Here is a 15,586-nt window from a genome sequence, read left to right on the forward strand (position 1 = left end):
TGGTTTGGCGTTGTGTGTCGGAAGCTCTTCGGGGAGCTGGACTTCGTTTACCCGGTGTACAAGACGTTGAGTTAGGCCGATATTGACGTGCTTCCGTACATTTTATAAGCCTGCTTATCCCTTTTACCTTTAAAATGGGTTACGAATCCCGAAAACTATCGACGGAGGCAATTCCGCCGATGAACCTCCCCGTCCGTCCACACGACACAAGGCAATTTTTCAAGGGATCGGTGAAGCGATGGTGCAAGTGTTTCAGACGCTGGAAGTCTGTTTCTTGCATGTTCATGATTGAGGACGATATTACATCCCGCTTTTAAGGCATTTGAAGTGGCATTTATATCATGGGCCTTTGGGTGGTCGGCAAATTAGCTCGCGACCCTGACTCTGCGCTGCCACTCCGCATGCGATGGTTCGCAGATGTTTCAAAGGCCCTGTGTCGGATTATCTTTGAAGTGCTCGTGGAACAGGGTTGTTTTACATAAATGAAGCTTCTTCGGGAATTAATTATATAGTTTATACACGTATGCCGGCATATCTCTTAGAAGATGCACTATTAGTGGAAATTAGTTTGTATGGTAGCAGCAAAAACGGCCGAATTGCCCCAGTTGCGTGTATGATATGTATTGAACTGCCCAAAACATGCACAGCAATAGTGCCGTAAATTGGAATGTTTATACTTTTTCCTGACATTTTTATTTCAGCCTTGGGTATTCGGAAAATATACCGTTTAGTCTGAATTGTCATTTCCAATTAAAAGAGACACTGCTGCAAGTGTCCAAAAGCTTACTCAGCCTCCAAACTTCCTACAGCTGGACTTTCTGACAACAGAGGAAAACAGGAGGAACAGCAAGCATCCGAACGTCTGTCCAGTGGTAGATGCAGCACTAGCAGCAGAAAATGTGGAACCTGTGAAGGGCGAGAGTCTGCGTGAGAAAAGTTTCTGGTATTTTTGCTTCAGGACAATTCGATTTAAGTAAAATCTCAGTTTTAAGGCTTAAGGGACTAATAACGAGCTAGACACCTTCGCTCACTTTTGTTATACATTACTTGAGGATTGATATAAAAAAGACCACAGATTCCACCCGTGTAGTCCATTGAAATACTATCCGAATCCAAGAAAGGTCAAATGCGATGTATATAATAAATGTTCCTTGTTTTTTTACTTTGCCCCTGCACTTGGGCTGTCTTACTTGTGATTCTTTCGCCATGACCCAGGCTTTATTTAGCATGTTGCTCGAGCAGCATGCAGCTTTTCTGCTTCGGCGATCTTGTCTAAAAACAGATACAAAAAAAAAAGTAGTATACATAACGTGCCAATTTATTCAAACCATCAGCAGCATTTAGTGTGCGAGATGTAAATCTATAGTGATGCTCCTGAAATTGTGACCATATTTCTTTATTTTCATATACGAGCTGTGATTCACGCGTTGCCTGCCCTGTCAACCATGCTTAAAATGTTGGTTGAAATTTCGCCTGCAGCTATAGGCCATACCTCAATAAAGGCACATATCAAATTGTACACTTCCTACGAAAAACACGGCAAAAAATATTAAATAGAAATGAGCGCGCCGACAGCTAGCGTCGTCAGAGCCTCCACAAGGCGAGCGGGGCGAGTCGGGGAAAAATTCCCTCCTCGCCGTGACGTCACCCCGGTTTGCCGTAAGGGGGCGCCACGCGAACTTCTCGGGGCTAATTGATCATTATCTCTCCCCAAAAGCAGGGGGACAAAAAAGGGGGCCCGGTCGCTCCGACGGATACCGAGGGAGCGGCGGATATTCTCTAGACCTGTCGCAGATTCTCCTTGGGTCCCCGCGAGCACACCGCGAGCTCGAGGGATCAGCGAATATCCGTGACGTAAAGCACGTGACCTCAAAACTCGACGACGTTTACTCTTCTCCTCGGGAAGAAACTCCGTCGTGCGAATACACCATAAGACGGCATCGTTCAAATTCTTCAACGGTAAATTACCTGAATTCTGACCCATGGACTTCGTATGTTCGTACTTCGTGACTTCGTATACACGTATGCCGGCATATCTCTTAGAAGATGCAATATTAGTGGAAATTAGTTTGTATGGTTATCTCTCCCCAAAGCAGGGCAAAAAGGGGGCCCGGTTGCTCCGACGGATACCGACGGAACGGCGGATATTCTGTAGACCTGTCGCAGATTCTCCTAGGGAAGAGAAAACAAGGTTATATTTAATTTTACTCTTTGATATGTTATTTCGTTTGTTGAGCATTTGCGGAATTTCATTTTTTTGTCTTTTTGCATAGTGTGAAACTCTGAACAGCTTTGTAACAGCCCGAAATCAAAAATTGCTCTTACGTAATAATTATATTTTTATTTTATTAATGATTAAACTTGATGGTTAATACTAGTATAAAATCATTAACCCTACTCATGCCACGATATGGGCCATAATAGCTAGCATTCACGTGGAGGCTTGTTAACAACGCACATTTAAGGAGATTAAAGCTTTAATTTCGAATACATAAACAATGTACCGCGCTTTTTATTTATTTTTATTATTAAAACTTTTGCATCCTTTACTAATACTACAATAAAAAATAGTTTTTGAGAAAATCGATCCCGAATTCGTAAGAGTTTTTGAACATTGGGTAATTCAAACGTATGCAGCAAATGTTTTGCTTTACATAGAATATTGATTTTATAATAAAAAAATATAAGTAGGTTTACGACATCTTATGATATTAAGTTAATTTATATATTTTAAATAAGTAACGTGTAAAAATGTTCAAACTTCTCCAAAAATATGCGAACACAGAGGTTTTTTAAATTGCAAAGACTATATTTTTTTTTATTTTAATGGGCACAATGAAAACTATTTTAAAATTGGTCACCTAAGAGTCCTAGTGCACTGGTTTTATTAGTGGCAAAATACCGAGTGGTCAAACATGCCATCTTCGACAGGCTGAAGGAACGTCAGTTTTCGCCTCGACCGATTGAATGGTCAATAACTTGAGAGCAATAAATCCACCAAGCTTCCCTTTTATGCTGTCTTTCGTATGGAGAATGGTGCCGGAGCACATTTGCTTTATAAAAATTTAAAATTCGAGCTTAAAATCATGCCTGACATGAGATGAAAACAGCGATATATATGTTGCTGCCGACCTCATTCATCTGAATACAAGTGCGCAGCTATTACAATAGAGACTGTTTGGAGCGCCTGAGGATATTGCGAGTAAGTTTCGACTTCCTATGCCGTCTATCTCGTCACTACGGCTATATAACCCAGCGGCTAACAAAGCCTCGTGAGGGATATTGAGGTCACATAGACGGCTCGGTGGGGACAAAAAACTAGACGTATCTTACGTTACAGGCAAACCACTGCCAAAAGCCCGCCGTCTCATCCATAATTAATGGCACATTTTTCAGCTCAGAAAAAGGATAACGAGAATTTAAAGGCCAGGCGAAAAAACCGTCTCTTTGTACTGTAGGAGCAGCATGTAAAGCTATTTTCATAAAATGTCCTGCTGTCCCAGAGTAAGAGATAATAAAAGACAAGTCCGCTCTGCAGAATCGGCTTGAGCGCTACGGAGTTTTTCCACGGAGCAGGTCAAGTCACCTGAGAATTTCCCTTGCATCTGTGTCACCTGCCGGGAAAGATACCGGCATCGGTGAGCTCAATACCTGCAGTGGTGGTTCTCTGCAGTGGCGGTTCGACATTTGCCGTACTGGGGCAGAAAACAGAGACTCTGCTTTGTGCAGGCTGAATCCCAAATACATCTTCCCGGCCTCACCAGCCAGGAGCGCAAGTATCATCATGTCGTACTTGGTCTGTCACCGGCAGCGGGCGACTAAGTAAATATCAGTCATTCGCACTCCGTGGCCACGACTCCGTTCGTCCAGATCAAGGCAAATTTCCTGCAGCAAACCGCGGTGTCGGTCCGCTACCGCTTGCAACAAATCTACTTACAGCGGATGTGCTGGGCGACCGCCGTCATTCAAAGTTGCTGAAACGAATGACCCAACTTTTTGATGAGCGAAGCAACAGACGACACCCTACCACAAGAAATGTTTCTGCAGCGTCTTCCCTGCAACGTTTACAGGGTCCATGCTACTGCGATAACTCTCGACTGACAGATATCACGGGCCTGGCAGATTTGTGATGGAGGTTAGAGCGCTCTCCGTCGCTAACGTTGATTCGGCGACGCACAACGTGAGAGACACCAACCGCAGGGACTCGTCACAAACATCGCGACGTACTTCACCGTCTGACCGCAAATCTCGATCATGAGCGAGGCATCAGTAACGACTGTCCGCGCGGTCCTACAGCAAAAGGTTACAGTGTATTTGGCCGTCCAACACTTTCGACATTTTGTCGAAGGTCGTCCTTTTGTCATCCGGACAAACCCTATGCTCCTAACCTACACCATCCGTAATTCGGGTTTCACTTCCAGGCGTCGAGATACGCGGCAGCTTGCACACTTGCCAGACCTCACCGCGGAAATTCGGCTTGTACAACGGAAGTTCAACGTCCCTGCTGATAAGCTGAGCAGAATGGATGCCGCTTCTTCAGCTCCACACGTCTATGTCACCTAGATGGCTCATCATCAGGTTTCCGACAAAGAGTTGCAGCAGCAGCGCACGGTAAGTACATTCCTTCGACTCCAAGACGTCCAATTCCCTGGAGACATAACCATCTTCTGCGACACATCAACAGGAACACATCGCCCGTTTACTCAAGTTGGGCTACGAAGGCAACTTGTTGATGCTATTCATTCGCTGCCGCAACCCGCTGTACGGGCGACGCCGAATCTGGTGACCAGCCTCTAGGTTTGGCCACGGCTGAAGTCAGATCTGCGGGACTGGATGGGCATAAGCTTGACATGTCAGCTAGCTAAAGTACATCGTTATCCCGTTCCTCCATAGCCGAGCTTCTTGCCACCAGTTGCCCGTTTCGGCAAGGTTTATCTTGACCTTGTAGGGCCCCTCCCAACCTCGCAGGGGCAACGATACATTTTTACTTTTACAAACCGCCTTACGAAATTGCCGATAGCACAACCACTACCGGACTCAGCAGCAGCAAGTGTAGCCGAAGCGTTCGTGACCTCGTGGGTGGCACGCTCCGAATGTCATTCAGAAATTATCACCAACAGAGGACGACAATTTAAGTTCGGCATCTTCGCCGTGTTTACACAACACTTCGGCGTTACAAGATCCCGGACAGCAACTGTCCATCCCAAGTCAAATGGTCTTCCTATTGAAAAATACTTTTTACCGGAATTTCATTTCCAGTAAACTATTCATTTACTGATTTATGGGACTCTTTTCACTTCCGGTAAAGCCAAAAACTACCGGAATGTCACCGGCATTTTGATCCGATTGCAACAGGAGTTTTTTACCGAAATGTCACCAGTTTTGTACCGGAATTTTATTTCCAGTAAAAAAATATATTTTACTGAATGATGGGACCTTTTCACTTCCAGTAAAGCCGGAATTCACCGGGACTTACCGTGTTTTCATTTTTCTTTCGGACGTCGACGGAAGGCACTTTCAGGTCACTGAAAAATATTTTCTTTTCACCTCCACACCCCGCTGCTCGGGAATATACAGGTCGCACACATGGAACGAGAAGCCGAGACTGAGCATCCGTTTCTGGCCGGCCGTTGCTCGTTGACGGACAAAGAAACCAATTTTCTTTAAAACAGTCAGCAAAACGACCCTCTTGCATTTTCCCCATGAATCCAATGCGAGGGAGACAGGGTGCGTGGGGACTCATCCTCGGTGTGTTGTACGCACCATAATTACACAGCCAGTTCCCGGCTCGTCTCGGCGTCCCCCTGTCCTCGCGTCGGCGTCGAGTGAAGTTCGGTAAACAGGGAAGCGAGTCACCTGTTTCGGGTAAGATTTCTAGCAAAACTGGGTTGTCTGGTAAACGAAAGTGCCTGCCGGTGACATTCTAGCGAAATCTAGAAACCCGCTGCCGGTGGAATTCCAGCGAAATCAGTTTTCCGGAAAATAATCTAGCAAAGACTGGTAAACTACGCTGGTTTCGAATGAAAACGGGTGAAACTGCCCACCTTTTTGGATCGTCAAAACAGTTCGCTGCACGCACTTGCAGGATTGCAGCGTCTTCTCCAGCTAAAACAGGCACTCACGAGAATGCCGCTGCAGTGGCGGCCACCATTACAAACACCGTCCCCCTTCTCGTCTTGGCTTTCTTGCCTTCCGCCGCTCCCCTTGCGTCGTCTTCCAGTGAAGTTCGGTGTCCGGCAAACGAGAGTGGCTTCCAGTAGGATTCCACCGGCGGGTAATCGAAAGTGGTTCTGGTAAAACATCCAGCGAAAGGGGCGGCCGGTAATATTGCCACCAAAAAACTGGTAAACTGCGCTAGTTTCTGGCGAAAATGAGTGGAAATTAACCCGTTTCCACCGAATGGCACTGGAAGTTTTTGACGGATTTATTAATAGGGTGCTGGTCGAGAGTTTTCATTGTAGTATAAAGTATGCGCTCATGACACATTCCAACTCAACCGAGTGGTTCAAAAAAAAACCCTGAAGGGTTTTGTTGTGCTGGTCACCCGACACCCGGACACAACTGCTCTCGTGCGGCTAAAACCTGCCCATTTAGAACCTTCACCAGTGAACCTCGCATCTTATGCAACAAACACTGAAAAAAAAGAGACTTGAAAAAAGTCGGCCCACGTCCAATGGCAACGTTACCGCTAGAAAGCGTTTCCAGTGTGTTCATGTTTATTTTCACAGCGAAATTGCACATGAGTCGCAGGATAGAGTTAGTTTTTACGCGTCGACAGAAAACTCACACGCGCTTATCTCTTATAAAGTGGTTTTGAGACTTATTTCAATAGGAAAGCCACCAAAGAAGTGTCAAAACCACGTGACAGATGATTAGCACGTCGCGCTCTCCGCATGCGCTAGCGGTAGACTGCGGTTGCATGAGTTGCCGCGGCAACGGCAGTGCAACGTCTGGAGTGACGTAACTAGCCCCACTAACATTGCGAAGCACGTATATTTCACCGCATGCGTTTCTCGGTAAAGATGGGGGTTGCATAAACTGCCGCGCGAACGGCAGCGTATGAAGTATTTCGTATAAAAAAACTACTTGGTACAGTGCTTTACTTTTCTTTCGTCAATCATTGTGAATTGACACTTTTGCTGTTTACAAACACGAACTGCCGCTTGAGTCCCAAGCGACTTGCGGTAACACCATCTTTAAAGCCTGTTCAGCTTGTTTACGTCACCAGAACTAAAAAGTATAAATGCTGCAGGGACAATAAAGCTGGAGATTTAAAGAGCACCTTTAAAGAGCAGCTGTACAATATTACATCTTGGAGGAGGCTAGTTGTTTTTCAAAAAAACTACTCGAAAACTTTTAACACATCTCGCACTCCTTCGGTGTTTTGGCGTTCACCTGAAAATTGGCGGTTAAACGTTTTATTTACTTTTTGTGCGGGGGTGTTAAGGTAGCTTTTGTTCATACTTTTTATAAACCGAAAGTTTTCTGGCACGTCAAAGCGTGGAGCACCACCTGTTAACGTTTGGCATAAAAGTTGTCTAGAGACGTTTCTCGTCTTCTTTCGTCCTCAGTCACGTGGGTTTCGTATCTGGTATACGGAACGAAAAAATAAAGAAACATTTCAGCCAGGAATGCGCGAAAAAATATAGGTGATGCCGATCAAGAATGTGTGACAATCACGCAGTTTTCGTGAACAACTTCCTGGCGTGGAGACTCCAAGCGAATGTTTTAACGCATACCAGAAGTAACGAAATTCAAGATGGTTGCGCCGTTGTTGAAAAGGTGTATAGCGCACTGGGCAATCGTTGCAGGTAATACCACAGCTTCGCTGTCCAGCCTCCTTCACCGCGTAGATTGGAGCCTTCAGTTTTGATTACCGTAAAATACCCAGGTATTTTTTAATGCTCGGCCATGCACCTTCGCTAAGGAAGGCATGTTCATGGGGACAGACACAGACGCCTATTGGTTACTCAAAAAATAAAGAAGATTACTCGATGCGCGAGACACGCGCTGGTAAGGACATTCGAGTTGTGGAGGAAGGCAGAGGCATGTGTCCGCTGTCTTCAGTAAATTAATGGGGAAGGATATCTTCAATCGCCACTAGGACTTGAACTCTAATTAATTCTAATATTGTTACGCAGATGTGCGGCCGGCAGTAAATGACAGTGACGCATCCGCTAATTGAGATACAAATATTTTATAGGAGCCGGGCAGTGCGCGAGGAGCGTGACGCGCAATGGTCAGACACGCCACTACCCCAGCGTTGTCGTCTTCTTCTTCACAATCATGTGCAGGATGAACTTTACTATTGTAGATATTTACTAATGTTTGGCGTTTGCCGAATATGTGTCACATAATTAAGGTTTGGGCGCATTCTATCGTTTTTTAAGTACTGTTACCGCTGACATAAGCTGAACACTACCAGTTGCGGTACTCCACATTGATCGGCATACTTTTTTTATGAAGAAAAATGAATACAAAAATCGCAAGTTCCTGTGCTGTCCAAACTATGGTAAAGGAGATGTAAACTGCTTTGTTCAAACCCTTGTCGATGGAATGCCTTGCCGAAAGAAAAAGTTAAGAACCGTGGCCCACATAGGTTGGAAAAAGCTCGAAGACTAAAGCAAACTTTTTCACCCTACTATCGTTTTACACCATATCTTGCTTGAAGAAACATCCCACATTTTTGTCTTATTCTTGGCGCGCATAAATGCGTCACATTTTAGTTTCAACGTCAGACGGTGAAGTGTTACCGACGCTTAGCGACTAAGGGATCCATCGAACTAGTAGAGAATGAAACGCCACATAAATTCCACACACATTGTCCACATGCACGTTCAATTCTCCGCAGCGCTCTTTTATCGGAAGTGTCCGCTGACATGAATATTGTTTCAGTTTTCTAAGTCATAATATATACCTTATTATTGAGCACTTTATCAGAAAATGCAGTTTTTGAGTTTTAATTAAGAGAGCAGGAATTTCTCACCCACAACAGAGGAGAATGTTTCCTTTCGTCTCTAAGGAATTATGACGAGATAACAGGAGAACCCCTTTTGACAGGAGTTCTTGAGTTTAAAGGAAAGTAAAGTGCAACTTCCTCCGAACCACTGCCCCTCTCTTTTCATGAAAGTTATTTGTGAAATACCGTATATTTTGTTTTCTTATTTGGTCATTGTGTGCGCGAAATTGAGAGTTTTTCGGATAAATTCAAAGTAACTAAAATGTTTGCGGCATGTATTTTTTACGTTTTTTATGCACCCGAAAGGGCGGGATCCTTGATGTAAATAATAACTAAAAGCTTTTGAAGCATTTCAATGAGAAAATGGCGGCCGACAACTTCCATGATTAGGTGGGGATTCCCAAACAAAAGCACACGATTGATCACGGCAACGGCTAGTTCGGAAAATTTCTCATGTGGTCCGGACCGCTAGCGCTATATGTAGCTAAACTACTAGGGAGTTTTCGCAAACCGCGTTTTAACCTCCGCTAAGCCCTCCGTAACCAAGAACCCGCTACTCCGCCTGCGCGCTGATGGCGTTGACTGTAGAGTTCCGTGTACCGTTGCGGGATGCGGAGAGCGTTGCGGGACGGCGAAAACCATATACAAAACTCTTTATTAAGTGTTCAGCGGTGCTTCATTAGATTATGTGTATAGAAAACATAAACGCCGACTCTCCTTTTAGGAACAAGCTGTACAGGAAAGAGGACGTAAGGTTGCATCGTTATTCGAGTACTTCTGTCTTCTGTGACCTTCAGAAAGTTACGTATAACGATAATATCGAAAAACTAGTTGTAAAAATAAAAACAAAAATAAAGGTTCCCGCAAAAAGGTACAATATAGTAGAGTTTATCACCTGCCAAAAACATCCGTTGTGTTAATCACCTGACACGACGCTGCACCGCCTCAGCATGTTGTCGCAAAAAAATAAAAAAAAAATAGGGCAGGAAAGGACAAGCAACAATTTCGAAATATGTTCCGGCAGGTGCCAGAAAGGTCTAGACTGCACGTGAACATAACTGCATTTCTCCTAGAACTAGTTTTTCCTTGAAACGGTTTGAGCAAAAGAATGAAATACATCTGCCAAGTTGTTTTCTTCATTTTTCGTAAAACTGAAAGGAATGCAGTAAAAACGTGCCGAAATTTCGTTTAAAATGGTTGTGGAATGTTCTTGAGAACCATTCATCTTTGTTTTTTCTCTTTATACATGGTGTTTTTTTTTAGCCGGACAGATCTGTTTAAAACAAGCTCTGAAAGCGACACGTATGCGCTTTGTGCAGGTGACTTAGACGGCCAAGGGGACATAGTGTAGGGCACTGTAGGAAGCATTACGCATCAGCCAGCATGGAGATTCGAACGAATGATCTTTTATTGCGCGCGCTCCGCGCTCGTGCTCAAAACGCGGCACCGCTGGGAGACGTGGCGCCATCTATCGCTAGTTACTACATCTCTTTTCTCTGGTAAAGTCAGCTTAGAGCGTTACCATCAACATGGTTGGTATCGTTGTGGTGGCCTTCTTTTCCTTGTTCCTCTTTGCGGCCGCGCTTCCGGGTGAGGCTGACTCTGGTTAAAGTCACTGGGACTCTGTTCCGTGCAGGCTGTGTCTTTCCCCGTGGAGGTCAGCTCTCGTCGAGAATCCGTCGCCGTTCGTAAGTGTTCACGGGTTCTTCGGTGGACCCGACCCCCTGGGGTTAAAATGTCGTAGGACCTCGGCACTGGATGTCCCACGACTATGGCAGGTGACCATGTGCGCCGCAGGGTGTTGTAGACGGTGACTGTAGAACCCGTGTCAATGTCTGGCATTGTTCTTGAGCTTCTATCGTAGCTCGCCTTTTGTTGCCGCCTTATTTCTGTGAGACGACGTGTGACAGCCTTGGGTGGCACAACAGCCGGCAGGTAATGTTCCGATCGCGCAGGTAACAGTGTTCTTGTGTGTCGGCTCATCAGTCTCTGTACTGGCGATTGGAGGACATCGTCTCGTGGAGTGTTGCGCCACTCAGGGAGGGAGCGGTAAAACTCTTCAGTGTTGGCACTCTTTCGCAAGAGTTGTTTGGCCTGTCTCACGGCTCGTTCAGCCATGCCATTTGATCGAGCGTGGTAAGGGCTTGATGTAACTTGTTCTATCTTCAGGTTTTTCAAGAACTGCTTGAACTCCCGGCTGCCAAATGGTGGGCCATTGTCGCTCGTAAGTTTCAACGGCAGTCCATGTGTTGCGAATACCTTAAGGCAGAACTCTTTGACTTTGGAAGCTGTGGTACTTTTCATTTCTTCTACCTCAAAATAAAATGAGTAAAAATCCACCAGGATTATGTAGTCTTTTCCTTCATGAGTGAAGAAATCGGTCCCGACCAACTGCCAAGGAAGCGTTGGCAGTGCGTGGCTGAGGAGTGGCATCTTGGCGTTTCTTGATTTGTACTTCTCGCATTTGCTGCATTTGTCATGTTCGCGGTCAATGTCAGCGTTGATTCCGGGCCAGAACAAAATTTCTCGGGTTCTTCTCTTCATTCTGTCTTTGCCCGCGTGTGCCGTGTGGAGCAAGTTGAGAATCTTGGATCTGATGGCCGTTGGAATTATTATCTTGTTTGACCGCAGCACAAGGCCGTCTTCCTCGTGGATCTCCTCTCTGTAGGACCAGAATGGCCTTCCGAGTTGAGGAACTTGCTCTTTCTGCTCGGGCCATGACGTCTGTGCATACTCGCGCAGTAGACGCATCCTAACATCGGCTGCAGTTGCGTCTCTTATTTCATTTAGCCGATCTTGTGTGACAGATATGTGCTCCAGTGAGTTGACTTGAAATTTCTCTTCTTCTTCTTGCATTGTTTCCTTCGTGGGAAACCGTGACAGTGCGTCCGCTAACTGCAAGTCTTTTCCAGGTATGAATTTTACTTCCAATGAGTATCTTTGGAGAGCCATCTTCATTCGCTGCAGTCTCATCGGGCACTGATGCAACGGTTTCATGAAAATAGCCTGTAACGGCCTGTGGTCGGATTCTACTGTTACGTTTGGTTGGCCGAATATGTAATGGTGGAACTTGCTGCAACCATGGACAATGGCCAGCATCTCTTTCTCGATCTGCGCATATTTCATTTCTGCGGCTGTCAAAGATCTCGATGAGTACGCTATTGGTCTTCCGTCTTGGGTGATAACGGCCCCTACTCCGCATTGGCTTGCGTCGACTGACAGCGTAATCGGCTTTTCTGCAGTGTAGTAAGCCAGCACTGGTGCCTTCGTCAAAGCGTCTCGCAAGTCTTCGAAACTTCTTTGCTGATCTACCGTCCATACCCATGCAATCTCTTTTTTCAGCAGTTCTCGTAGTGGTGCCGCACGCTCGGAAAGTCGTGGTATGAAGCTCGACAAGTAGGTGATCATTCCGAGAAATGTTCGAAGTTCCTTGCGATCTTTTGGTTCATTGACCTCCAGTATGGCTTTGATTCTCTCTTGGTCAACAGCAACTCCATCTCCAGTTAGCACTTGTCCGAGGTAGCGGACTTCTGTCTTCGCGAATTGGATCTTCTTTGGGTTAAGTCGTAGATTCACTTCACGGCAGCGTTGGAGCAAGTGTCGCAGATTCTCGTCATGTTCCTGGCGAGTCTTTCCCCACACCAATATGTCGTCCATCACGACTGCTGTTCCGGTGAGTCCATCTAGTACTTCGTTCATGACACGCTGAAAAACTTCAGGTGCTGTGCTTATTCCGAAGGGCATTCTCTTAAACCTGTACCTTCCATACGGAGTACTCATGGTGCACAACTTTGAACTCTCTTCATCAAGTTCGATCTGCCAGAATCCTGAGGATGCGTCTAGCGCAGAGAACACTTTCGCTCCCGCGATTCGAACGGCAATGTCGTCCATTGTCGTCATCGGGTAGTGTTCTCTCCTCAGGGCTCAATTCAAGTCAACTGGGTCCATGCAGATACGAACTTTGTCCTTCTTTGCGACAACTACCATGAAACTGGCCCATTCTGTCGGGTCTGCCCGAGCCCCCACCGAGTCTGCCCAGGCCCCCATTCACGGGGGCCTGGGCAGACTCGGTGGCAGGGTCGGCGGCAGGCTCGGTAGATGACAGGGCAGAGGGCTGGGCGAGGAAGGGGATACCACACAGGGGCATGACCACAGGATTCTGAACGAGACAGAAGCGGGGGTTGGATTCAGGTGAAGGGTTTCAGAGGCTCTCAGCTCTCTTACGCCTGTCAATAATGAATATCAAAATAAAACATAACTTCATTAGTAATCGGTGCCCTTTAATTAACTATTCGATTCATCGGTTCAGTTGCTCTTCAAGTATAAAATCTCGAAAAAGCCTACCGACTTTTTTATTTTTACTTTTTTATATGATAAAGTGTCTTTTCCAGTGAATTATTTTTCATTATTTAGTATATAAAAAACTTAGTACTGCCTTCTAAAAGAAATAGATGCGCAGGTAAGACACCGGGGCCAGCTTGCTGAAGTCAGTGTCTCAGCTCAGACTGGGTAAAAGAAAACACTGTAAAGGATGGAACGCGCGAGCGTCTTCAGTCGAGGTTTGAGTCCCGTTCAGCTCGTACGCTGGCTTTGACAGTGCTTTAAATTCTCTTCCCCCGTCTCGGGGGAAGGGAATTTCTGAGACGCTGTTTCTAGCAAGACGGCCCAGGCGCTTACTATTGTTGTGTTCGTCTGACTTTTCCTTACTCAAAGCTCGATCGATCTAGATTCAGATATTTATAGTGATTTTAAAAAAAAATTCGAATAGTACGAAGATTATTTTATCAATTGCTTAGCTCTAATCTTGCAACATCATGGCGTCCCTTAACCTTTCATCTAGTTTTAAGAAGTTTTAAGAATTATAATCTCGCCCTCTAAGTTCACACCGATATTTCTACACGTAAGAACATGACAGTTGAACAAAATTTTATGCTTGAATCAACGAAGAATTAAAAAAAAATCACGAATATAAAATAGCTTGCCGTGTAAAGACAATTAGTGGCAATTGCACTCGCAGAGCGCGGTGACATAGCTGACACTCAACTTGCACCCAACAAGCCCAACCTTGTCAAATAAGCACTACTCAACGCTTTGTGGTATTCGGCTTTGGACATACCTGGAGGACTTTTTACTGCAGCACACAACTGCCGCCGAAATGGCAGCCGTATTTTAACAAGAAAAATTAAATAAAACAAACTTCGAGCACAGAAATAACCAATCAGAATGTCTCTCGCGGTCTATTAGAATAAAAAGCACTACAAATAGCGCTGTACAGGGCTTTTCGGGCCGATCGCTGTGGATTCCGCGTTGAACTCGTCGGAGATCCCTGGCAGAGAGTCCGACATGGTTCAAACTCATCGGAAAGTGACAAAACGTAGATTGCGTAGCAAGAATACCCATCCCCAGTGGTCAAGAGGACCTCTCCTTGTCACTCACATGGAAGAGAAAGCGGTCCGTCGTGTCTTCGGTCCGTCGAAGCTAGTGGTCACATGTATGCCCACAACAAAGGAAGATCACCGGTATGTAGGTGCTGCCGAAAGAATATCCATGTTCTTGGCAATCCGCATGTTGAAGATCGCACTTGGCACTAAGACGAAATGCGCTGCTGGTGATCGGAACTCTAGAACCACCGTTCTTGCCCATGGATAGCGGAGATGCCGAGCCGCTTCGCCCGATAAAAGCAGTCTGCTAAGCAATCAAATGCACTCGGACAACCTGGAAACGGACCCACGGTGTCCTGGTATCAGCATGATTAACTTGCCATTCTTGCTTCTTCGAGAAAAAAGCTATTTGTGCCAAAAAAAATAAAAATAAAACAAACATGCATAATTTGCGAAGCGCACCTGCCCACTTGCAGTTCGCGGATGCGCGTGTTGGAAATTGAGGAGACCGTCCCCACCGCCTTCCAGTCGTTGACTTATCGTGTGGCCTTGGTGCTCGCGATCCCACTTTCTGTGTGCTTGTGTGTGCGTATGTGCGTGTGTGCGTGTGTTTCGCGGTCTGGACTCCATCACCCCTAAGCTGAGAGTGCAGAGGAAGCTAAGAAGCTCAGTGAACCAAACTCAGGTTTATTTGTATTCACGTGATCACACTCTCTCCCGTAACCACGCGCAGAGAGCGGTGCAGGTGTTGACTGGTCCGGCCGGCGCGTAGCTTCCCCGGCACTGTCAGCTTAGGAATGCGCAGTGTACTCCTCCCCCAAGGTCGTCGAGTCCACTTCACCCAGAAAGGAGAGATTAGTGACGGCGTGGGGAAAATGGGAGGGGAAGCCGTTCAGGGACGTTAGTTCCGAGGTCGTCGGCGCGACCCCTCCCCTGCATACTTCTCTCTCTCGAATTCTTTCGTTTCTCTCTGCTGGTATTTGCTATCCGGGTTTCCAAAAGGCTATGGTATAAGAGATTGCTTATAGACCAACACGCGGCTCTGACGTCGCTCCTCTGCGGTGGCCCTGTTGTCGCCACGGCGCATGCGCAGAAGCTTCACCTCACGGGAATCTGGTTTGTGCGCTTGCGCAATGCCCACACCTGGTGTGGGCAAGCACAGGCTTGTTTGTATACAGTGTGTTGGTCTATACATGATAAACTCTACAGCAAGAGGACGGAGAGAATTGACAGACACGAAGCTCTG

At 46.0% G+C, this 15,586-nt stretch overlaps 1 protein-coding gene across 1 annotated transcript; it reads right to left on the reverse strand.

Moving 5' to 3' along the window:
* Positions 1-10,617: 10,617 nt before the first annotated feature.
* Positions 10,618-11,911, reverse strand: LOC121834221 (uncharacterized protein K02A2.6-like). Its single transcript, XM_042287970.1, has 2 exons — positions 10,829-11,911; positions 10,618-10,683 (listed from the first exon to the last, which is right to left on the reverse strand). Exons 1-2 carry the CDS (start codon positions 11,909-11,911, stop codon positions 10,618-10,620), a joined length of 1,149 nt encoding a protein of 382 aa, XP_042143904.1.
* Positions 11,912-15,586: the final 3,675 nt, after the last annotated feature.

The sequence above is a fragment of the Ixodes scapularis genome, unplaced genomic scaffold, assembly GCF_016920785.2.
Source record: "Ixodes scapularis isolate PalLabHiFi unplaced genomic scaffold, ASM1692078v2 ptg000712l_1__unscaffolded, whole genome shotgun sequence".
NCBI lineage: Eukaryota > Metazoa > Arthropoda > Arachnida > Ixodida > Ixodidae > Ixodes > Ixodes scapularis.